This window comes from Scardinius erythrophthalmus (assembly GCF_964197995.2).
Source record: "Scardinius erythrophthalmus genome assembly, chromosome: 1".
Lineage (NCBI taxonomy): Eukaryota > Metazoa > Chordata > Actinopteri > Cypriniformes > Leuciscidae > Scardinius > Scardinius erythrophthalmus.
In genome coordinates this window covers 1267647-1291713 of record NC_138221.1, presented here as the reverse complement: position 1 = coordinate 1291713, position 24067 = coordinate 1267647, and the positions used below count along the sequence as shown (strand labels likewise).

The following is a 24067-nucleotide window of genomic DNA, read 5'->3' as shown; positions in this document are numbered from 1 at the left end:
GCGTGATATACACTCTGCGCTTTGAGAGGGATGTGGGACACAGGCAGGAAAACACGAAGATATCGATCTCTTTATGATATCTTTGTGTTTTCTACTTGATGTAAATTGGTTTGAAGAGCTAATTTTATCCTCCACAAGGGCGAAATATTTAGGCTATGTTTGAGATTGCGCTGACAGAGAAAGTGAAACTAAAAATCACCCGCGCATGTGAAACGCGCTTTACAACTAAACTTGACGCGCCCTATGTCTAATATAACAAGCACAAACTGTGTTAAAAAGAATTTGACATGCAAGTACAAATGTAGGCCATCTGTCCTACAGCGTTTTTCTACTTTACCACAGTAAAGAATACGAATATAATAGGCCTAATTAAAAGCGAACCAAGAAACGTTTATAATACCTTTAGAAAATGGGTGAGACGTGACGTGAGTGAAGATTTGGGAAAAGAAACAAGAGATTCCATGCAGGGATGAGTCACGATTTTTGGATATTCGATTAGTTTATTTAATTATAGGATATCGAATAGATTGTGCGATTATTCTCTAAAATTATAGGCTTGTTCGACTTCATGCAGCTCTGCGCAGACCGATCGGCGGCTGACTTGAAGCAGTGCATGCCGGTTAGAAATTTTGTCCGACTTGATACAGCGCCGACGCCACGTGACTGTGACGTATGCCATCAAAGTACCGCGAGAGCAATACGAGAGTAGCCGGAGAACTCAGCCAGCGCAGCTTCTCAAGAGCGGCTGCACGAGGGCTGATGACGACACAGCTGTTCCACGATTGGCCGGATTCACCGCATGACAACGATCACGTGTGTTTCGTGTTTATTTCGAACACCTTTAGTTCCTCTAAAGCTCTCAAATCAGTTTATTATAACAGTGAACACTCTTTTCATGTCGTTGTCATGCTATATTGTGTCATGTTTATCAAATTAAAACTGCTTAAAAAACGTAGACTCCACTTCATTGATAGTTGCTTATGTTGAACTTTATTCTTGTTCAAACAGACGCTGTATGAAGCAGTACATAAAGTATTGAATGAAAATGTCTCTGAAACATCTGTGCATTATTAGGCAAATATTGCATTTATTTCACTGCAGCTGTGGTAAAGTATGCAAACACCACGTGAGCGGTCACTACGGGAACCAGAAAGTGTCCGACTTCACGTCTCCGTTTGCAGCCCCTCGACCGCCTGCACTCGGCTACTCTCGCAGATCGGGTGCATCCAGCCGCAGCCGATGTCGAACACACCTAAAATCTCCATGTTCTGGCGCTGATGCGGTGACGTGTTCATGTAACCAAAGACGCTGCCAATAACATGCAGCTGTCACAAAGAACCGGCAAAAGTAATGATTATGAATGTGTCAAATACATCAATGAGACATTTTTATAGAATCTAATGGAGTAATATATTGTTAAATTCGCTGATAATCGGGTGACCAGATCGCAATCCAGAATTTAAAGCCGACAAAGCTATGGGTTGGGTTCACGCACAACTCTCTCATTCGTCGTGACGTTATAACATTTCGTCTCGTCTCGTTTTGGTCAACGAAAATGAAGAGACATTTTAGCATAGTTTTTATTTTTTTAAACCACATTTAGTCTCGTTTTTATTCGTCAACGATATTGCATTATACATGTATTTTAGTCATCGTCACATGACCATGCATTTACGTCTAGTCTCGTCTCGTTTTCGTCAGGTGATAACGGTTCGTTGACGACAATATTTCGTCATAATTTTCGTTGACGAAAGCAACACTAGTCAGGACCGCTTCCCACGTACCGACTAGGTCATGAAAAGTTTAGTAGATTATTTGCGCTTAATGAATGGTTAATGTCATGGTGCAATGAGCAGAAACTACTCTTTGTAAATAATTGGAATCTGTTTTGGGAGCGTCCTAGGCTTTACCATGCTGATGGCTTACACCCAAGCAGATTCGGATCGGATCTTCTGTCAGATAACATCTCCAAAATGTTAAATACCTTTTGACTAGTAAACAAAAGTCCAAATCATAGTCTCTGCTGCACCAATTTAACTGATATAAATAGTGTAGAACATTGCATAGAAACTGTGTCTATTCCTCGTTTAGTGAGATCAAATCATAAATCTACTGCAGGATCTAGAAAAAATCTAATTGTTATTAAACCAGAAAATGTTGCTATTGGTAATCAAAAACAATTTTTAAAGCTAGGTCTTCTAAACATTAGATCACTCACACCTAAGGCAGTTATTGTAAATGAAATAGTCACAGATAATAGCTTCGATGTACTTTGCCTTACTGAAACCTGGCTTAAACCAAATGATTATTTCGGTTTAAATGAGTCTACTCCAGCAGGATACTCCTATAAGCACGAGCCCCGTCTGAATGGTCGTGGCGGCGGTGTTGCAACAATCTATAGAGATTTTCTCAATGTTACTCAGAAAACGGGTTATAAGTTTATTTCATTTTAAGTACTTGTACTAAATGTTACGCTCTTAGATGTTCGAAAAACATCCCTATTATCTCTAGCCTTGGCTACCGTATATAGACCGCCTGGGCCTTACGCTGATTTCCTAAAAGAGTTTGCAGATTTTCTCTCAGACCTATTAGTTAACTTCGATAAAGCATTAATTGTTGGAGACTTTAATATCCATGTAGATAATCAAAATGATGCGTTAGGGGCTGCGTTTACAGATTTATTAAACTCCTTTGGGGTCAAGCAAAACGTTACCGGACCGACTCATCGATTTAATCATACACTCGATTTAATTATATCACATGGAACCGATCCAACCGATATAGATATCATTCCACAAAGTGACGATGTCACTGACCATTACATGGTAACTTGCATATTACGTACTCCTGTAATATATCATGCTGTGCCGCGTTATCGATTTGGCAGAACAATCCTTCCATCCACCATAGATAATTTTTCAAACAGCTTATCGGATCTGTCTCAGCTGCTCAGTGAACCCAAACAAACAGATGAACTTGAGGAATTAACTAGCACTATGAGCACCATTCTCTCTGGATCATTGGATATTGTTGCGCCCATTAGATTAAAAAAGGTCAGAGAGAAAAGTAAAGCACCATGGTACAACAATACTACGCGTGTTCTAAAGAGAGAAACCCGTAATTTAGAGCGTAAATGGAAACAAACCAACTTAGAGGTCTTTAGAATCGCATGGAAAGACAGTATGTCACGTTATAAAAAGGCCCTAAAAGCGGCCAGGGCTGAGCATCTATGCAAACTAATAGAAAACAACCATAACAATCCTAAGTTCTTATTTAACACCGTGGCGAGACTAACAAATAAACAGATGTCTCCTGAACAAAGTATTCCATTACAGTTTAGTAGTAATGATTTCATGAAGTTCTTCACTGAGAAAATAGAAAACATCAGAACCACAATTGTAAACGTTCAATCCTCAATCGCGCCTTATAATTCAGCCTCAATTATCACCCCGCAAGAACAATTACAGTGCTTCACAACTATAGAACAAAAAGAGTTAAATAAACTTTTTACTTCATCTAAAACAACAACATGTTTACTAGATCCTATACCAACTAAGCTATTGAAAGAAGTGTTACCTGTAGTGGAAGAGCCTCTCCTCAATATTATTAACTCGTCTTTATCTTTAGGTTATGTTCCAAAAACATTTAAACTGGCAGTTATAAAACCTCTCATTAAGAAACCACAATTAGATCCGAATAATCTAGTAAATTATAGACCCATTTCAAATCTACCTTTTATGTCTAAAATACTAGAAAAAGTTGTGTCCGCTCAACTGGGCTCTTTCTTACAAGAAAATGACACCTATGAAAAGTTTCAGTCTGGGTTCAGGCCGCATCATAGCACTGAAACTGCACTCGTTAAAATCACAAATGATTTACTTTTAGCTTCTGACCAAGGCTGTATCTCAATATTAGTTTTACTTGATCTTAGTGCTGCGTTCGATACTATAGATCATACAATACTCTTAGATCGACTACAAAATTATACTGGTGTTCAAGGACAAGCATTAAGCTGGTTTAGATCGTATTTATCTGACCGCTACCATTTTGTTTATTTAAATGGAGAAAAATCTATCATAACTCCAGTAAACTATGGAGTGCCGCAGGGATCTGTGTTAGGCCCTCTATTATTCTCAATATATATGCTGCCACTTGGAAATATTATAAGGAAACATGGAATTAGTTTCCATTGTTATGCTGATGACACTCAAATTTATATTTCATCACGGCCAGATGAAAACGCTAAATTATCCAAATTGACCGAGTGTGTTAAAGATATAAAAGATTGGATGACGCATAATTTTCTTTTATTAAATCCAGACAAGACAGAGGTACTACTTATCGGCAGAGGTGGAAAGTAACGAATTACATTTACTCGCGTTACTGTAATTGAGTAGTTTTTTTGTGTATTTCTACTTTTTTAAGTAGTTTTTAAAATCTGTAATTTTACTTTTACTTAAGTATGTTTTGTTTAAAGTATTGTAATTCGCTACATTTTAAAACATATCCGTTACTGAGTAAAAAAAAAAAAAAAAAAAACCACATTATTAAAAAAATGAACTAGCCTACTATGGGTAAAACAGCGCGCGCGCTCGTGCTCAGCATTGATTGATTGAAGGGCGGGAGAACAGACACGCAAAAACCACAAAAAATATGGAGACGGACAACACAGATTCTTTACACACACACGTGAGGCAAACCCCTGGTAAGTATGGGGATACTTTGGATATAGAAAAACGAACGCGTGGTTGTCCTCGAGGCTCGAGCATAGCCTATTCATTTTGCAAAAATTGTGGACGCAAATTGGCTGCAAAAGAAGGAAACACATAGAACGTGTTCGGGAACACCATCCCTCCGTGCAGATTAAGATATGTCCCGTAACCGTTTATAAGTTAAGGCCGAATGATTTCTGTGATGCAGAGGGAATCCCGGAGTTTCATTATCATGAAAATGGAATTTAGCCTACAGTAACGCAGACGTCACGTAAAACACATGAAAGCAGGGTTGCCAACTCTCACGCATCTGGCGTGACAGTCACGCATTCAGCCTCAATCTCACGCTCTCACGCTTAACAAAGAAATCTCACGCTAAATTAGACATTCTTCTGTGCTGTATTTTTTTTTTTTTTTTTTTTTTTCACTCGTGTGCACTAAATTTCAGAATTACTATAAACAATTCAGGCTCTTAACTACTGGATGGACCACTATTTATGGCGCAAATTAGTTAAAATCTCCCGGAATCTAGAGCGAGCACGCATGCGAGACAGAGAATAACCGTAGCGCACGCACGGCGTACGGCAGCGTTGAGCATTGTAGCCAATCACTGACATGTCTGTTGAACGCATTGGCCAATCAGAGGCGTTTAAATGAGTCGCTGTCCTGAAGATGTGTTTTGCGCGAGCTCACCGAGTTCTACACTTTCGCAAACCTGTCATTATTATTGCCTATAAACTTAAGATGCAAATAAAAAATTCACTGCAATGTATTTGATACTCTTGATGCTGTTCTGATGCGCTCCATTACGCACCGCTCTGTTTGGTGTTAGGATGACTAAAAGTTCAGCGGTCTAGCTCTTCAATGTCAGAATGATTAAAGAAGTGAACGAATGCCTGGCAAAATGTAAGTGGAAAACATTTAATATTTGACTGTTTTACAATAGAAATGTTCAACTACCGACAGTATCCGGTGACGCGAATTACTCAACTTTTTTTTATTTATTTACTAAATTTATCCTTTTTGAATTGAAAATATGCTATAATTTCTTTGATTAATTTAGAGAGAATGCATGCATAATTAAAAATAAAATATTATTTGCAAATAGTTACAATTATTTCACTAATACAATAAGCTTTTTTTTCTTTATTCCCTTAAATCGCTTTTATAATTAATTCCTTTAAATAAAAATACCCCCCCCCCCCCCATGGCGTCATTTTTAAGTCAAATGTCATGAGCGTGTAAGACATGCTCACGAGCACATTATGTTATTTCACGCGCGCAAAAATGAACCTTCAGCTGGCATGATAAAAGTACTCGCGCACAAATTCAACAACCGAGAGGTGTACAGGTAGCTGCGAGCGAGCGCCTGGCATACTCTCATGCTTGTACAGTGGAATCCTGCTCGCGCGCAGTGGATTTCTGCTCGCGGAGTGCTGTTTTGCTCGCGCAGTGGATTTCTGCTCGCTCAGCTGATTTCTGCTCGCTCAAGTCTACACGACTTTTGACAATTTGGGGGCGGAAACCAAGGAGGGCACTGACCCTCTTATGATTGGTCACTTTCATCATGGAAAATCTTGGGAAATCCTAACCCCGCCCACCTTCTGACGCAGCGCGCGTAACTCAGCTCGCTCTGCTACTCCGGCTATCTCTGTATATTTTAGACAACGAAATATGTGATAAAACACCATATTAACTATTTTCGTTTTCATTTAAAGAAATCTTAAACATGATAGCCACACACATGTGGTTCAGGCAACGCGTATTGATTATATTCACTGCACATAACGTTTGCCTATTAAAAACAAAACTAAATATAAAACACAAACCTGCCTCTTTTCGTTTTAAATATAATATAAAAACATTAAACATTTTAATATGGTCCAGGCAATATGTGCATTTGTACTAAACAACAGATTTTGCAGTAAACAACATTACAGTTTTTAAATTTTTAAATACAATTATTACAATTTAAAATGACAAAACTCAACCCAGTCTCTTTTTGTTAAATTTCAGTTTTATCAATATTAGCCATGATAAAAGTATAAGTAAAAGGTATAAGAAGCTATAAGCTACAAATAAAGCAAACAATTCAGTCAAACATACAAAGTCAGCGCTCTTGTCTAACCATACAACGATGACCGGGCGCTCGGCACTCATGTACCCCGCCTGGAACAGCCTTTCCTCGGTTATAGTCTTTCTGACGTTCGCCGCTTTCGCTGGCGTCTCTGTAGTGGTTAAACATGAGATATAATTCGTCTTGTGTATATCTAACGGGCGATTTTTGGTCTCGTGAATCTATAATTTATTCCCTGGCCATTGTGGCCAATCGTTTTGGCTGAGGGGAAGTTTCATAACTTTATAAGCTATTTAACTTTACCGTTGTATGGTTTTACTAGAGCGCTGACTTTGTGTGTTTGACTGAATTGTTTGCTTTATTTGTATAGCTTCTTATACCTTTTACTTATACTTTTATAATGGCTAATATTGATAAAACTGAAATTTAACAAAAAGAGACTGGGTTGAGTTTTGTCATTTTAAATTGTAATAATTGTATTTAAAAATTTAAAAACTGTAATGTTGTTTACTGCAAAATCTGTTGTTTAGTACAAATGCACATATTGCCTGGACCATATTAAAATGTTTAATGTTTTTATATTATATTTAAAACGAAAAGAGGCAGGTTTGTGTTTTATATTTAGTTTTGTTTTTAATAGGCAAACGTTATGTGCAGTGAATATAATCAATACGCGTTGCATGAACCACATGTGTGTGGCTATCATGTTTAAGATTTCTTTAAATGAAAACGAAAATAGTTAGTAAGGTGTTTTATCACATATTTCGTTGTCTAAAATATACAGAGATAGCCGGAGTACCAGAGCGAGCTGAGTTACGCGCGCTGCGTCAGAAGGTGGGCGGGGTTAGGATTTCCCAAGATTTTCCATGATGAAAGTGACCAATCATAAGAGGGTCAGTGCCCTCCTTGGTTTCCGCCCCCAAATTGTCAAAAGTCGTGTAGACTCGAGCGAGCAGAAATCAGCTGAGCGAGCAGAAATCCACTGCGCGAGCAAAACAGCACTCCGCGAGCAGAAATCCACTGCGCGCGAGCAGGATTCCACTGTACAAGCATGAGAGTATGCCAGGCGCTCGCTCGCAGCTACCTGTACACCTCTCGGTTGTTGAATTTGTGCGCGAGTACTTTTATCATGCCAGCTGAAGGTTCATTTTTGCGCGCGTGAAATAACATAATGTGCTCGTGAGCATGTCTTACACGCTCATGACATTTGACTTAAAAATGATGCCATACCCCCCCCCCGTTGAAATATCTCTTCCTCTAACCCCCCCCCCCCCCGTTGGAGAAGTCTCACTCCGAGCTAAACTCAAAAGTTGGCAACCCTGTGAAAGTAAAGCTGTACAATAAATAAATCAAATTGCGACATGGTCTGTAGTCTATATATTAAAGCACAAGAGACTGCTATATAAATGTATAATCTGCGTGTCTGTGTGAATCAGTGCGAATGAGACGAGCCGTTTCGTCTACTACATACTCAAGTACGCGACGTGCTAAGTGTTTTCAGCATCTCACAAACAATATGAGAACATGAAAACATTAACATCTCCAGAGCTGCTCTGAGAGAATGACCTTTGAGAAAAACCTTGTCAAATAGCCTACACTCTGAAACAGGACTTCATTACAACCCATCAAAATTTTGGTTTAACTACGAAGAAATGATGACATAGCCTAACTGTTGTGGGCCTACAATAGAATGTACTTCTCATAATAATATTAACAACAACAATAATAATACAGATTATTTAAACATTATTTAAGGATTTTTGTCCATGGTTTAATTGAGTAAATCTGTTTTGCAGCACTTTGCCAAAAAATAAAAGGATAAAAAAATGTGTTAAACTTTTATTTGATTACCACCGTTTTGGATAATATATTTGTTTTAAATCATAAAAACAAAAAGGATTTTTCTGAATTAAATACATTTCATAGAAGTCTATTGTTTTTAAACATTTTAATAAATTATTAATGATAAAAAATAAGTTGTTAAATGAGTAGTTAAAATGAAAATGAAAATTACCCCATGATTTATCAGCCCTGAAATCATCCTAGGTGTAGGCTATATTTCTTTCAGACGAATACAATCGGAGTTATATTATTAATAAACACTCTGATGCTTCTGAGCTTTATAATGGCAGTGGATTGCAACCATCAGTTTAAAGCTCAAAAAAGTACACCATACGCAGTCTACTTACACCTTAAACGCAACTTATGCAACTCATGACGTCAGAAGTAGTGTAGTGCGTCCTGGCGTAGCGTAAATATCAGCAGTACGTCGCATTACTCGCATAAGTTGCGCTTTAGATTTAAGTCGAATACATATGTTCGTTTGGCCGGAAGCTAGTTATTTTACTTTAGAAAGTTTTAAATATGAATATCTTTCTTCACAAACTCAACGTTTTGTTTCAGAAGGCCTTTATTAACCCCCCGTTGCCGTGTGGAGCACTTTTATGATGGATGGATGCACTTTTATGATGGATAGATGCACTTTTATGAGCTTCAAACTGATGGTTGCAATCCACACCCCCGCTGTTAAAAAAGTAACTCAGTTACTTTTACTCTGAGTACATTTTAAATGAGCTACTTTTTACTTTTACTTGAGTAGATTTTTCGACCGGTACTTTTACTTGTACTTAAGTAAAAACAAATTGTAGTAATAGTACTTTTACTTGAGTAGAATATTTTATTACTCTTTCCACCTCTGCTTATCGGTTCAAAAAACCACCCACAAAACCTCTCACAATACAACTTTAACATAGTAGGATGTCCTGTTACTTCATCCTCTACAGTAAAAGACCTGGGTGTTATATTAGACTGCAACCTGTCTTTTGAAAATCATATTTCATATGTTACAAGAACAGCCTTTTTCCACCTTAGAAACATTGCTAAGCTACGTAATATGCTATCTGTTTCTGATGCAGAAAAGTTAGTTCATGCATTCATGACCTCGAGACTAGATTACTGTAATGCGTTATTAGCCGGTTGTCCTGCATCCTCAATAAACAAGCTACAGTTAGTCCAAAATGCCGCCGCTAGAGTTCTAACTAGATCAAGAAAATATGATCATATAACACCGATTTTATCATCCCTACATTGGTTACCTATAAAGTCCCGTATTAACTACAAGGTATTGCTACTGACTTATAAAGCCCTAAACGGCTTAGCTCCAGTCTATTTAACGGATCTTCTATCGCCCTATAATCCATCGCGCTCTTTAAGGTCACTAAATTCGAGGCTTTTGGTCATACCTAGGATATCTAGGTCCACCAAAGGAGGGAAAGCATTTTCACATTTAGCACCAAAACTCTGGAATAGTCTTCCGGATACTGTTCGTTGCTCAGACTCGCTCTCCCAGTTTAAAACTAGATTAAAGACGCATCTCTTCAGCCAGGCATTCACATAATACTTTTAATCCTACAGTTAAATCCAACCTCTAGTTCATAAACGCCAGAGGAGAACTGGCCCCCGACTGAGCCCGGGTTCTCCCAAGGTTTTTTTTTTCTCCATTAGGTCACCTGATGGAGTTTTTCGGTTCCTTGCCACTGTTGCCTTTGGCTTGCTCAGTTGGGGATATTTGGGGATATTTGGGGATATTTAATTTAATTAATCAATCAACGATACTATTGATCAGCATTACCAAACGTAGACGTTCCACTAGAAACAAACATTGATGTATTGTTCTAATTTATTACTGTGAAGCTGCTTTGATACAACCTGTGTTGTGAAAAGCGCTATATAAATAAACTTGACTTGACTTGACTGACTTCCGGCCCAACACTTCGAGCAATCCGCCATTATTATTTCTCGCTGCAATTTTGTAGTCCAAGCTAAAGGATGCAGAAGTTACGAGAGGGTAAGTTAAAACGTTCGGTTGTTGGATGTAGTAACCCACACGCTTTATTACACCGTCTAATGTAGATGAACTGCCGCGCTTGTGGCGCATGTTTGACTGAAAGAACGAGCAGAGAGAGAGACCCGGTCGCGCGCGCGCGCGCTCACTCTCTCTCTTCAGAGAGGCAAAAGTGTAAACAAGACATCACCGTCTCCAAACTAGATGCTGTCTTGCTCTCTCTCCCTCGCAAATACTAATCAAAATAAATCGACACGGTGGTAAAAGGTCGGAAGACCAAAGTTTCATGTGTAACAGTTAAATACAGTAACACACCATTGCGATACATCCATATGAAGACGTTGTTCTGCAGGTTCGTCGTCTTCATTTTTATCTCGCTCCGGCTCGAACATGTAAGGCTGGCTGGACAAGTCTTCCGTTGTTGACATTTTGTGAATAACGTGTGAAAAAAAGTTTATGTGCCGCTAGATAATCCTATCTCTGCTATCAGACTACAAAAATGGCCGAACGGGGTGGAGTTGAACCTCTGCAACCTGGAGAGGGGGCGGGGTATGAAGTGTCTCAATTGTATTTAAAGAGGCCGCACCAAAACGAGTTGATCTCAGACGCACGTCAGAAAAGGGGTAGAAAGGGGGCTTGTGGAGCTATAATAATGAGGAATTCAGACCCAAGCATTGCAGTTCCGCTTTATATAGACTACAAATGTATGATTTATATGAAAAAAGGAACAATTTAAAAGCATGATATGTCTCCTTTAAGGTTGCACCACTGTAGTTACATGGATTATTTAATGTTTTTACTACCTTTCTGGGCCTTGAAAGTTGCAAAGACGTTGCTGTCTATGGGTGGTTCAGAAACCTCTCAGATTTCATCAAAAATATCTTAATTTGTGTTCTGAAGATGAACGAAGGTCTTACAGGTTTGGAACGACATGAGGGTGAGTAAATACTGATAGAATTCTCATTAATCCTTTAACTGAAAACAACTTGCACTTATATAATTTACAATATGTGACTGCCACTGTTTTGTCTCAAGATGCACACCAGTAATGTTTTTTTTTTTTTATGATACATTTTTATAAAAGCTGCTTAAATACGCTAATTTTATTAAGGCCTCGATCTGGCTTAAGCTAAGACCTGTATGGAAACCAGGGCCGTATTGTTCATACCAGTAGTCAGCTTAATAAATACTGTCAAGACAAGGCTAGTGACACAATTCAGTCTAATATATTTATGAATGGCAAATATGCTAATGACTAACCTCTGAACAAACTCAAGGTGCTGCCTCTTCCTGTACTGCAAGCTGAACTCATAGGAGGCAAACAGCGCTGCCAGGCCAGTGATGAAGAGGCTGTGATCCTCTCACACACACCTTGACCCTCCAAACGTAATGTCCAGCACTGGTTGCTTAGACATTGACCTGTAATGGGATAATAAAAAAAAGAATAAATAAATAATATTAATAATTAAAATAACTACTGTGGGTTCCACTGTGGTTCGATGTAGTTGTCTATTCATAGTTCTATGAATTTAAATTTTCAACTAAAAATTTAAATTATTTAGGGTTAGAATGCTAAAATGCACTGGCATATAATTTTGCTTGTTTTAAGCATAAACTCACTTAATTTTGACTTATTCTTTCAGAAAACAAGACAATTTTTACTTGTCTATTAAATGCTTCTTCATGTAAGAATTTTAGATATCTGGACTGGAAACAAGATAAAAACACTAATTAAGAAAAACATATTTTGCAGTGGGTTGAGTAAATGATGGCTTTTCATTTTTGGTTAAAACTACCCCTTTAATGTTTACATACCAGGAAATAAGGCGTGGACTCTCTGGCAAATGTAGATTGCTGGACATCAGCGTTGCAAATTCCTGAAACAATTTTTAAAAAGGACAGCACAACCATGATCAACAGAACCAAAACATAAAACATATTACAAATTAATGAGATTTGCTGAATAATCTCTACCTATCTGCTTGAAGGATAACACCGTCTAACTTCTTTGAATTGTGGGAGTAGTTGTAGGACCATGGGATGGCAATCAGGAATACTACATTTGAAAACAGCATTAGGAACATGGATTTTCATGTGCTAGCAAAATTCTGACAACGATTCAAAAGCACGATCACAGAACTGACAGCATTTGATAGCATTTTTTTGTTACCACATACACTATAACTGTAACACTACTTAAAAGCACTTTCATTAACACTGGCCATGAGATTACAAAGCCTGAAACGAAAAAAATATATATCAAAAGCAGGTCAAGCAAATAACATGGTAAATTTTGCCTATTATGTGAAACGTCGAAGTTACTTGCTGGTAAACAGGTGAGCAGAGTCAGTGAATTGCTTGCGTGGCCACGTATAGTAAACCGTGTTTGCAAAATCAAACCAAATACGTGGAAACAATGTAGAGAAAAAAAAAAAAAAAAACTTATATATTGGCTTACCGTATCACTCAGTTGAACAATTCTCCATCTTCTCAAACTCTAAATCCCACTTATCGTCACGCGCAGGTTAGATTATTCAGATGACAAATTCTTCCAACCGTCTTCACGTTAACGTTGTCCATTTTCACAGGCAACTAATGTTTGAAACACGAACCGAAGAAGATCACAAAAGCTTAAAAATTGCTCACAGATTCGCAGACACTGTTTATCTTCATAACAGGAATGATGATTCTGTTCAGTTGAATCCCGCTGACAAAACAAGTTTGCCTGTAGTAGCTGTCTGCTCGCGTGACGCGTCACATTTGAACTGAATTGAGCGCAAAATAAAGAAATCAATCCCACAATGCAATGCCTTGTATACAGTCAGTATGATACTGTATTACGAATTTATCAGGATGAAAACAGAAATGTGCTGTTTATTTACAGCTGTTCTATAAAAGATACAGCTTAATACTGTGTTATGGAAATACAGTACAATTTTGTAAGAAATTCGCTGTAAATTTACAGTAAATGAATGAATCACGTTTAGATGAAGTATTACGAAAACTGACCTTATAATAAGAATAAAATAATAAAGAATTTTATCAGCAATCTAATTTGAAACACCTCAACTTGTGTCTGATTTGCAATACAATTTGCTAATTGGAACATGGTTAGAACACCCTCCCGTGGACCCACCACCTGCAGGAGGGACCGTAAGGGGCCGGTGCAAAGTGGATCGGGCGGCAGTCGAAGGCGGGGGCCTAGACAACCCGATCCCTGGATGCGGAATCTAGCTCTAGGGACATGGAACGTCACCTCTCTGGCGGGGAAGGAGCCTGAGATTGTGCGTGAGGTTGAGAGATTCCAACTAGAGATAGTTGGGATCACCTCTACGCACGGCTTGGGCTCTGGAACCACACTCCTCGAGAGAGGATGGACTCTTCACCACTCTGGAGTTGCCCATGGTGTGAGGCGGCGGGCTGGGGTGGGTTTGCTTATAGCCCCCCAGCTCAGCCGCCATGTGTTGGAGTTCACCCCGGTGAACGAGAGGGTCGCTTCCCTGCGCCTTCGGGTCGGGGATAGGTCTCTCACTGTCGTTTGTGCCTACGGGCCGAACGGCAGTGCAGAGTACCCGGCCTTCTTGGAGTCTCTGGGAGGGGTGCTGGAAAGTGCTCCGACTGGGGACTCCGTCGTTCTACTGGGGGACTTCAACGCCCACGTGGGCAGCGACAGTGACACCTGGAGGGGCGTGATTGGGAGGAACGGCCCCCCTGATCTGAACCCGAGTGGTGTTCTGTTATTGGACTTCTGTGCTAGTTACAGTTTGTCCATAACGAACACCATGTTCAAGCATAAGGGTGTCCATCAGTGCACATGGCACCAGGACACCCTAGGCCGGAGGTCGATGATCGACTTTGTGGTCGTCTCATCTGACCTCCGGCCGTAAGTCTTGGACACTCGGGTGAAGAGAGGGGTGGAGCTGTCAACTGATCACCACCTGGTGGTGAGTTGGATCCGATGGCGGGGGAGGAAGCTGGACAGACTCGGCAGACCCAAACGTACTGTGAGGGTCTGTTGGGAACGTTTGGCCGAATCTCCTGTCAGAGAGATCTTCAACTCCCACCTCCGGCAGAGCTTCGACCAGATCCCGAGGGAGTCTGGAGATATTGAGTCCGAGTGGGCCATGTTCTCCACCTCCATTGTCAACGCGGCCACTCGGAGCTGTGGCCGTAAGGTCTCCGGTGCCTGTCGAGGCGGCAATCCCCGAACCCAGTGGTGGACACCGGAAGTAAGGGATGCTGTCAAGCTGAAGAAGGAGTCCTATCGGGCCTGGCTGGCTTGTGGGACTCCTGAGGCAGCTGATGGGTACCGACGGGCCAAGCGGACTGCAGCCCGGGTGGTTGTGGAGGCAAAAACTCGGGCCTGGGAGGAGTTCGGTGAGGCCATGGAGAAGGACTATCGGCTGGCCTCGAAGAGATTCTGGCAAACCGTCCGGCGCCTCAGGAAAGGGAAGCAGTGCCCTACCAACGCTGTTTACAGTGGAGGAGGGCAGCTGTTGACCTCGACTGGGGATATCACCGGACGGTGGAAGGAATACTTCGAGGATCTCCTCAATCCCGCCGTCACGTCTTCCATTGAGGAAGCAGAGGCTGAGGGCTTGGAGGCGGACCCGTCCATCACCCAAGCTGAAGTCACCGAGGTAGTCAAGAAACTCCTCGGTGGCAAGGCACCGGGGGTGGATGAGATCCGCCCTGAGTACCTCAAGTCTCTGGATGTTGTGGGGCTGTCTTGGCTGACACGCCTCTGCAGCATCGCGTGGCGGTCGGGGACAGTGCCCTTGGATTGGCAGACCGGGGTGGTGGTCCCTCTTTTCAAGAAGGGGGATCGGAGGGTGTGTTCCAACTACAGGGGGATCACACTCCTCAGCCTCCCCGGGAAAGTCTATGCCAGGGTACTGGAGAGGAGAATCCGGCCGATAGTAGAACCTCGGATTCAGGAGGAACAGTGTGGTTTTCGTCCCGGTCGTGGAACACTGGACCAGCTCTATACCCTCTACAGGGTGCTGGAGGGCTCATGGGAGTTTGCCCAACCAATCCACATGTGTTTTGTGGATTTGGAGAAGGCATTCGACTGTGTCCCTCGTGGCATCTTGTGGAGGGTGCTCTGGGAGTATGGGGTCCGGGGCCCTTTGCTAAGGGCTATCCGGTCCCTGTACGACCGGAGTAGGAGGAGGTGGAGTTTGGTTCGTATTGCCAGCAGTAAGTCAGACTTGTTCCCGGTGCGTGTTGGACTCCGGCAGGGCTGCCCTTTGTCGCCGGTTCTGTTCATAATTTTTATGGACAGAATTTCTAGGCGCAGCCAGGGGCCGGAGGGGGTCAGGTTTGGGGACCACACGATTTCATCTCTGCTCTTTGCGGATGATGTGGTCGTGTTGGCCTCATCAAACCAGGACCTCCAGCATGCACTGGGACGGTTTGCAGCCGAGTGTGAAGCGGCTGGGATGAGAATCAGCACCTCCAAATCCGAGGCCATGGTCCTCAGTCGGAAAAGGGTGGCTTGCCCGCTTCAGGTTGGTGGAGAGTTCCTGCCTCAAGTGGAGGAGTTCAAGTATCTCGGGGTCTTGTTCACGAGTGAGGGAAGGATGGAACGGGAGATTGACAGACGGATCGGTGCAGCTTCTGCAGTAATGCGGTCGCTGTACCGGTCTGTCGTGGTGAAGAAGGAGCTGAGCCGCAAGGCGAAGCTCTCGATTTACCGGTCAATCTACGTTCCTACTCTCACCTATGGTCATGAGCTTTGGGTCATGACCGAAAGGACAAGATCCCGGATACAAGCGGCCGAAATGAGCTTTCTCCGCAGGGTGGCTGGGCGCTCCCTCAGAGATAGGGTGAGAAGCTCGGTCACTCGGGAGGAGCTCAGAGTAGAGCCGCTGCTCCTCCACATTGAGAGGGGTCAGTTGAGGTGGCTCGGGCATCTTTTCCGGATGCCTCCTGGACGCCTTCCTGGGAAGGTGTTCCGGGCATGTCCCACCGGGAGGAGACCCCGGGGAAGACCTAGGACACGCTGGAGAGACTACGTCTCCCGGCTGGCCTGGGAACGCCTCGGTGTCCCCCCGGAAGAGCTGGAGGAAGTGTCGAGGGAGAGGGAAGTCTGGGCATCCCTGCTTAGACTGCTGCCCCCGCGACCCGGCCCCGGATAAGCGGTAGAAGATGGATGGATGGATGGAACATGGTTAGAATTAAATGTCTAACAATGTTATTGAGGAAAAAAAAGAGAAAAAGCACTACAAAAGCCAAAATTCACATCAATCAACTGTGATTCAACAAAGTTACCAAGTAACAAATTTGAAGCATGAGCAGATCAAAAAGATCAAACAAAGCCACACAAGATCAATCTTGGACGAGCGCCAAATATGTTATGGCCCAAAACCAACTTTAGCTCGTTTAAACCATACAAAAAGGTAAGGACAGAACATATATATAAAAAATAAAAAAAATCACAGATGAAATTAGACTTTTCTGACGTGTAATCCCGTCATACGGTTTTAATAGGAATGTCCAACAAACAACCATTACTACAAATTCACACACAAAAGATAATAAACTATATAAAAGATTAACGGAAATAATAATAGTATACAGGTAGGAGGAGAGGTAACAAAGGAAAAGAAAGTATGATAACGTAGAGATGTAAAAATATGTGCAGAACACACTTCAGCCTCAGTCTCAGAGTGAAAACAACACAACTTTAAAGTAAAATTATTTATTTCCTTCATATATCAAAAAGGCTTAACAAAAGATTGGAATAAATCTTCAGGAGAGAGTAAGGCCTAAAATAATAACAGAAAAGAAGCAACAACACATTTCCCAGATAACCATAATCAAATGAACAGAGCTAATAAGAAGTTATACAATACATTTTAATTACCAACAGAAAATGAAGTAAATGCCTGCTTTCACAATATCTTTTAGTTATCCACAGGTAAAGAGTCAACACTAAAATTATATAATATGTTCCAGGTCCCTCACAAGGATGAACTGGCAAGCCAACTAACCGTTGTTGGCACACAGCAAATGAGCGTAGGTCACACACTCAACACACACTTTTTTTTGCAACATTGACAAAAACAGAATTAAAGACAATTATGACAAAAATCTGTCAAGGCAAATCAAACAAAGATCTTCTTTATCAGATCTACTGTGTCCATCTCCTCTCCTGTAAATCTTCCCAAACTCAGCACAATGATGAACACATGAGGTCCAGGTGACAACATGGAAATACATTTCATTATTTATTTTAATGCTTGATCATTTGTCAGTGTCGTGTCAAAGAGACCTAGAGTATCAACAACAGTTACTGGTCGACCTTCAACTTCACCAACTCTCTTTTCACAAGCTGTGGTGACTGAATCTAGTCTTAATTCACCGACAAACTCATCTCTTCCCAGAATACTGTTTCCTGTTGCACTCTTCCCATTTCCTGTCTTCCCGATCAGAGCAATCCTCAGACACTCCTGATCATCTTGTTCATCTTCAGCACCTGAAAATCACAGCGGTAGAAAGAAAACTTAGTGAAATGAAGCTCAGAACTTTAATATTGTTATGTTGGATTGTAGAAGTTGCAGCTGAATGCTAATTATGAACTGAAAAAAAAAAAATAAAAAATCAAGTCACTTGCACTAAAACAGCTTGTAAACAATGTCATGTAACGTCACATTTACCTCAGAAAAACCATATCCAGTGGCCATAAACACGTAGGTCATCTACAAAAATTAACTCTAGAGGGGAACATTTTGCTAAATAAATGCACCATATTACATACTCATTATAATTTTTTACTGTTCTTCCATAAGCTATTTAATGGATGTTTGAATAAAGCTGGCAAGTTTTTACAACAGCCACCATTTAAATGTTTATATTTCATGTTACTTTATTATTATAAAAATAAATAAGTGTAATTTAAGTGTTTGTATACAAATAAGTTCAATTTTACCTTCAATATTATAGTAGGCTAATGAAGCCTAGTAGGCTACATCTGACTCCATAGTTTACAGCATTAGTTAAGCATCTCAGCATCCCAGATAGCTTAGAACTAAATATTGCGACAGAAACTTTTAACTCTCTCTTTTCCAGCACTTTAGACAGTTGCTAAAAAAAATAAAAATAGTCCAACGCCATGGTACAATGAGCACACTCAGGCCCTTAAGACAGACATACTCAGGCCCTTAGATCTGCTTATTTTTCAAACCTATTAGAAGAAAATAAACATAACCCTAGGTATTTATTTGAAATAGTGGCTAAACTAACGAGAAATAAATCTTCAACCCCAGAAGTTTCCAAGCAGCACAGCAGTAATGACTTTATGAACTTCTTCACTTATAAGATTGATAATATCAGGGAGAAAATTATAACTATGCAACCGCCCACTACAGTATCGCATCAGGCAGTGCATTGTAGTCTCCCTGAGGAAAAATTTGATTCATTTGTTGCTATAGAAGAGGAAGAATTGTCTAAACTCATTAAATCATCTAAATCGACAACATGTATGTTAGACCCTATACCGACTAAGCTACTGAAAGCTCCCAGAGGTCACAGATCCTCTTCTTAATATCATTAACTCATCTTTGTCACTTGTCACTTGTACCGAAAAATTAAGCTGACTATGAATAAACCATTTGTTAAAAAAAACACAACTTGATCCTACAGAATAAAAAAAGCCACTCTTTCGGGGAACACGACAGGGGTGCCTGCTATCCCCTTTATTATTTGCGCTAGCGATTGAACCATTTTCAGCTGCTCTAAAAATTGAGGAGGGAATTGGGGGGATTGAAAGATGGGGCATAAAAAAAATCAATTTACGTTATATGCAGATGATCTCCTTCTCTATGTAAGTGACCCTTTGGCAAGCATCCCACGTATCCTGACTTTGTTGAATTCTTTTGGTCGTCTGTCGGGATAGAAGCTAAATATCTCTAAAAGCGAATACTTCCCAATCAACCAATTAGCTGTAGCCATATCGCCATCAGCTATGCCCTTTAAAATAGCCAACACAGGATTTAAATACCTTGGCATTACAGTTACACGATCCTTGCGAACAATGCAAGAACAAAATCTTACTTCATTAACATTTGATGATAATTGTAGTAGATGCTCACAGGCTCCATGCAATCTCACCCACATGTTTTGGGCATGCCCCAAGTTGTCTGAATTCTGGCGACTATTCTTTAAAACAATATTAGACATATTAGGCATAACTTTAACTCCAACCCCACATATCGCTATTTTTGGCAAGTCCCCAGACGGCCTCCGTACCACAACCATTCAAAATAACGTAATTGTCTTTGCCTCTTTTATTGCTCGCAAGAAAATTTTGTTATTGTTGAAGTCTCCTCAACCACCATTAATCAAAGTCTGGCTACACAACATTTTAGGTCTTCTGAAACTGGAGAAGATCAAATTCTCACTTAGGGGGTCATCTGGCAAGTTCTATACCCAGTGGAGACCACTACTTAACTATCTAGATAAGCTGCCAGCTCGGGAAGTCTCTTTGTTGAGTTCCACTGTATGGTTATATATGTAGTATTCCTTCTGATCCGGTCAGCCAGCGGCAGATAGATCTTAAGGCATTATAGTCCTTCATGTCTATTGCGATCTCAAAATTCCGGTCAGTTGATAATACCTAGATTATCAAAATCAACTGCTGGCGGTAGATCCTTCTTCTATTTAGCACCAAAACTTTGTAACAGTCTGTAGAGAACATAATCCAAAGGATAACATTTTAAAGTGTAAACACTTATTTCCAACATGGTCCTTGGTGTTAAAACATTTAGACCTATTACAAGCCGAAGACAAAAACATTTAAAACAAATCATTCAAAGTTCAAAAAACATTATAAAATCAGAGAATCTTAAAATCACATAAAATAATAAATTCTACTCTAATTAAAAGGTCGGCTACTCTATTCCACAAGAAAGCCTTAACCTGTTATCTAAAAGCCCATCTGGAATTTACAATTTTAATGGAAAAGCGGCAAACTATTCCACAATTTTATACCTGTATAAAAAAAAAGAACTTCTAGCTGCATTGTTGACTCTGGGCACTTTACAAGAACGGACACTAGCCCTAGTGTTATTATGATTATGTTGAGTATGAACCATTTTTATAAGGGTGTGTAAATATTTGGGAGCAGAGCCATTTATAACATTATACATGTGATTCAATTTTAACTGCTCCACTCTAACATGTACTAGCAGCAGTCCTACACTTGTGTAACACAAATGTAACACTTGACAACTTCCTTTTTGTTCCAAATAAAATGGACTCAGTTTTTCCCAGATGTATTGAAAGCCTGTTGTCTATAAGCCACTTGCTAACACTATTTAATTCATTACCTAGAGTCTTTTCAATTTCGCTGATATCATCCCCAGATACCAACAATGCAGAGTCATCAGCATATAAAAGCAGCTTACATTTCACTGCACCTGGCATGTCATTGATATAAACTAAAAATAAAAGGGGGCCAAGGACTGAACCTTGGGGCACCCCACAAGTAATATCTCGAGGATCTGATATGGTCCCCTCAACATCACAAACTTGAGTTCTTCCAGTGAGGTAAGAGGTGAACCATTTCACAGCAGTGTTTCTGAAGCCTATACTTTGTAGCTTTGATAGTAGTATTGCATGGTTTACAGTATCAAAGGCTTTTTGCAAATCAAGAAGAATCATGCCCACATACTTTCCTTCAAAGTTTTGTCAAACATAATCACATAAGTGAATAAGACAGGTTTCAGTAGAATATGCTGCTCTAAATCCAGACTGAAGTTCATACAGTAGATTTTGTTTGACAAGATACTCTTCCATCTGCTCATACACAAGATGCTCAAACACCTTTGATATGGCTGTCAGAATTGATACAGGCCTAGAATTACCAACATCTGATCTACTATTTTTCTTAAAAAGGGGGACTACCCTGGCCCTTTTCATATCGCTTGTAAATATACCCTGACATAAAGACAAATTTATTATATGGGTGAGTACCCCAGAAATAACATTGGCACTATCGCTCAAACATCTGGATGGAATAAGGTCCTGTCCAGTTGCTTTGTTAATTGGCAAAGTGGATAGACAGTTTGCTCTGAGACAGGGCCAATCTCACCCTATCCTCTGAGACAGGGCCAATCTCAAAAGCATCAGGAGTAACATGTTTGTTTTTATAAAAGGAGTTTACAAATGATGGGCCATATCTACCTGACACACTAGGCAACTTATCAACCAGACTGGCAGCAACTGTTGTAAAAAAGGTATTAAAAACGCAAGCAACCTGCTGTTTGTCAGAAATTATTTTGATTGGATATCTCTGGCGAGCAGTAGATGGATAATATTGTACCGAAAGCGTCAGCCTGTTGCCTTCCACGAGCTCTGTTCCTGACAGCGAAATGGGTCTGCGTGGTGATTAAAGCAACACTGCCATATCCAAAAAGTTTGTTATCTGCGTTCACAAAGGATCCGCAGAGTTTATAAGAGGTCTCCTGTACATATGCGTTATTTCCATTATACTCGCAACGATATTCAAATCTAAAACCTGAAATATTCAAAAACAACATATAAACAAAAATTGCTGCCAGAGCTCCACAAGCACCTGACGCCATCTTGATAATGTTGGGGCATAACCCTCTCTATGTATGCAATCTTGCAATTACAGAGAGTTATGAAGGAAGAGAACAGCATCGAGAGTTGATGGTTTCAGCGCTGCCCTCTGATTGCGGTGTTGTGTCTGAAATAGTGTGCGCAGGTGCGCAAAACAGTTTTGTAACAGGATATAGGCTATGATCAAATAAAAATGATTCATATATCATTTTACAAAACTTTTTTACACATGTGCTCCCTTACGCACTATTTCGGTCACAACACCGCAATCAGAGGAGTGTCAGGCAGTTTTGTCAGAATGACATTTCCTATGCAATGACTGTTTCTGGGCCAACGCAACAGAACAGGAAATCCCCTACCTTCGGTGAGCTGTCAGAGGCAGAACTGTTAGAGCTTGTGAAGCGGGTTAGCATCAGAGACTGTTGAGAAAGTCTGCTTAGAGCTATGCTGCAAAATATATGTGTGTGTAACAATCTTACTGCAGGACCTGAATTCGGTTGAATTCAAGACTATATAAGACGACAAAGGAAGATTTATTGCTCTTCCTTGCACTCCAATATAGTACGCCAGCTTTTACTAGATGCAAGAAGCAAGCCAGCTTTAGCTATTTTTTGCATCTGTTAGTTAGTACTCATTTATGATCTGTAACAAGTATTCGATTATTTGATTATTTTAATAAAGTTTGTTATAACTTTTACTATAATCATCTGACTGGACCTTGGATCAATTGAGTACGGTTTCTTCTGTCTGGATCAGGAAATCCTTTGTGGAGGAAACGCACGCGTGGTGAGAATTCTTTTTGATAAAAGAATAATTACCATGTATTTTGATTTGATCATATAGCCTAGCCAAAGAGGCAGCATGTAACAGTGTTGTTGTATTGCAATGAAGGTTTAAGAAGTACCACAAAAGACAGACTTAAAATACAACTAATACATCTATTATTTTATAATAGAATATTAACTTGTATAGACTGATCGTCTAACTTCTTGAGGGCACGACTAGAGGATAGGCTCTCTAGTTACCGCGTGATTATCTCTATAAACTTTAAGCAGGGTTTTAGGATAATTGGGAACGGTATTAATCGTGATCCATCACAGGAGGATGGCTGAAACTGTGCACGCAACCTACTTTCTCTCTTGGGTGCTCATATAATTACGATAACAACACAGCAAGCAGCCAAGCACACGGCACGCAAGCTGTATACAGTGGGGAGAACAAGTATTTGATACATTGCCAATTTTGCAGGTTTTCCCACTTACAAAGCATGTAGAAGTCTGTAATCTTTATCATAGATACTCTTCAACTGTGAGTGACGGTATCTAAAACAAAAATTCAGAAAATCACATTGTATGATTAAGTAATTCATTTGCATTTTATTGCATGACATAAGTATTTGATACATCAGAAAAGCAGAACTTAATATTTGGTAAAGAAACCTTTGTTTGCAATTACAGAGATCACATGTTTCCTGTAGTTTCTTGACCAGGTTTGCACACACTGCAGGGATTCTGGCCCACTCCTCCATACAGATCTTCTCCAAATCCTTCAGGTTTCGGGGCTGTCGCTGGGCAATACGTACTTTCAGCTCCTCTAAAGATTTTCTATTGGGTTCAGGTCTGGAGACTGGCTAGGCCACTCCAGGACCTTGAGATGCTTCTTACGGAGCCACTCCTTAGTTGCCCTGGCTGTGTGTTTCGGTTCGTTGTCATGCTGGAAGACCCAGCAACGACCCATCTTCAATGCTCTTACTGAGGGAAGGTGGTTGTTGGCCAAGATCTGGCGATACATGGCCCCATCCATCCTCCCCTCAGTACGGTGCAGTCGTCCTGTCCCCTTTGCAGAAAA

The 24067-nt window shown here is 40.5% G+C and overlaps 1 protein-coding gene across 1 annotated transcript in view; it reads right to left on the bottom strand.

Moving 5' to 3' along the window:
• Positions 1-17085: 17085 nt before the first annotated feature.
• Positions 17086-24067, bottom strand: part of LOC308687287 (uncharacterized protein) — a gene marked incomplete at its 5' end in the record, with an annotated part of 47751 nt that continues 40769 nt past the window's right edge. Inside the window, one exon of the mRNA XM_081359694.1 lies at positions 17086-18113. Within this exon, the coding sequence (XP_081215820.1) occupies positions 18107-18113 (7 nt within the window). The 3' untranslated portion in view covers positions 17086-18106. The remainder of the gene's footprint in view (positions 18114-24067) is intronic.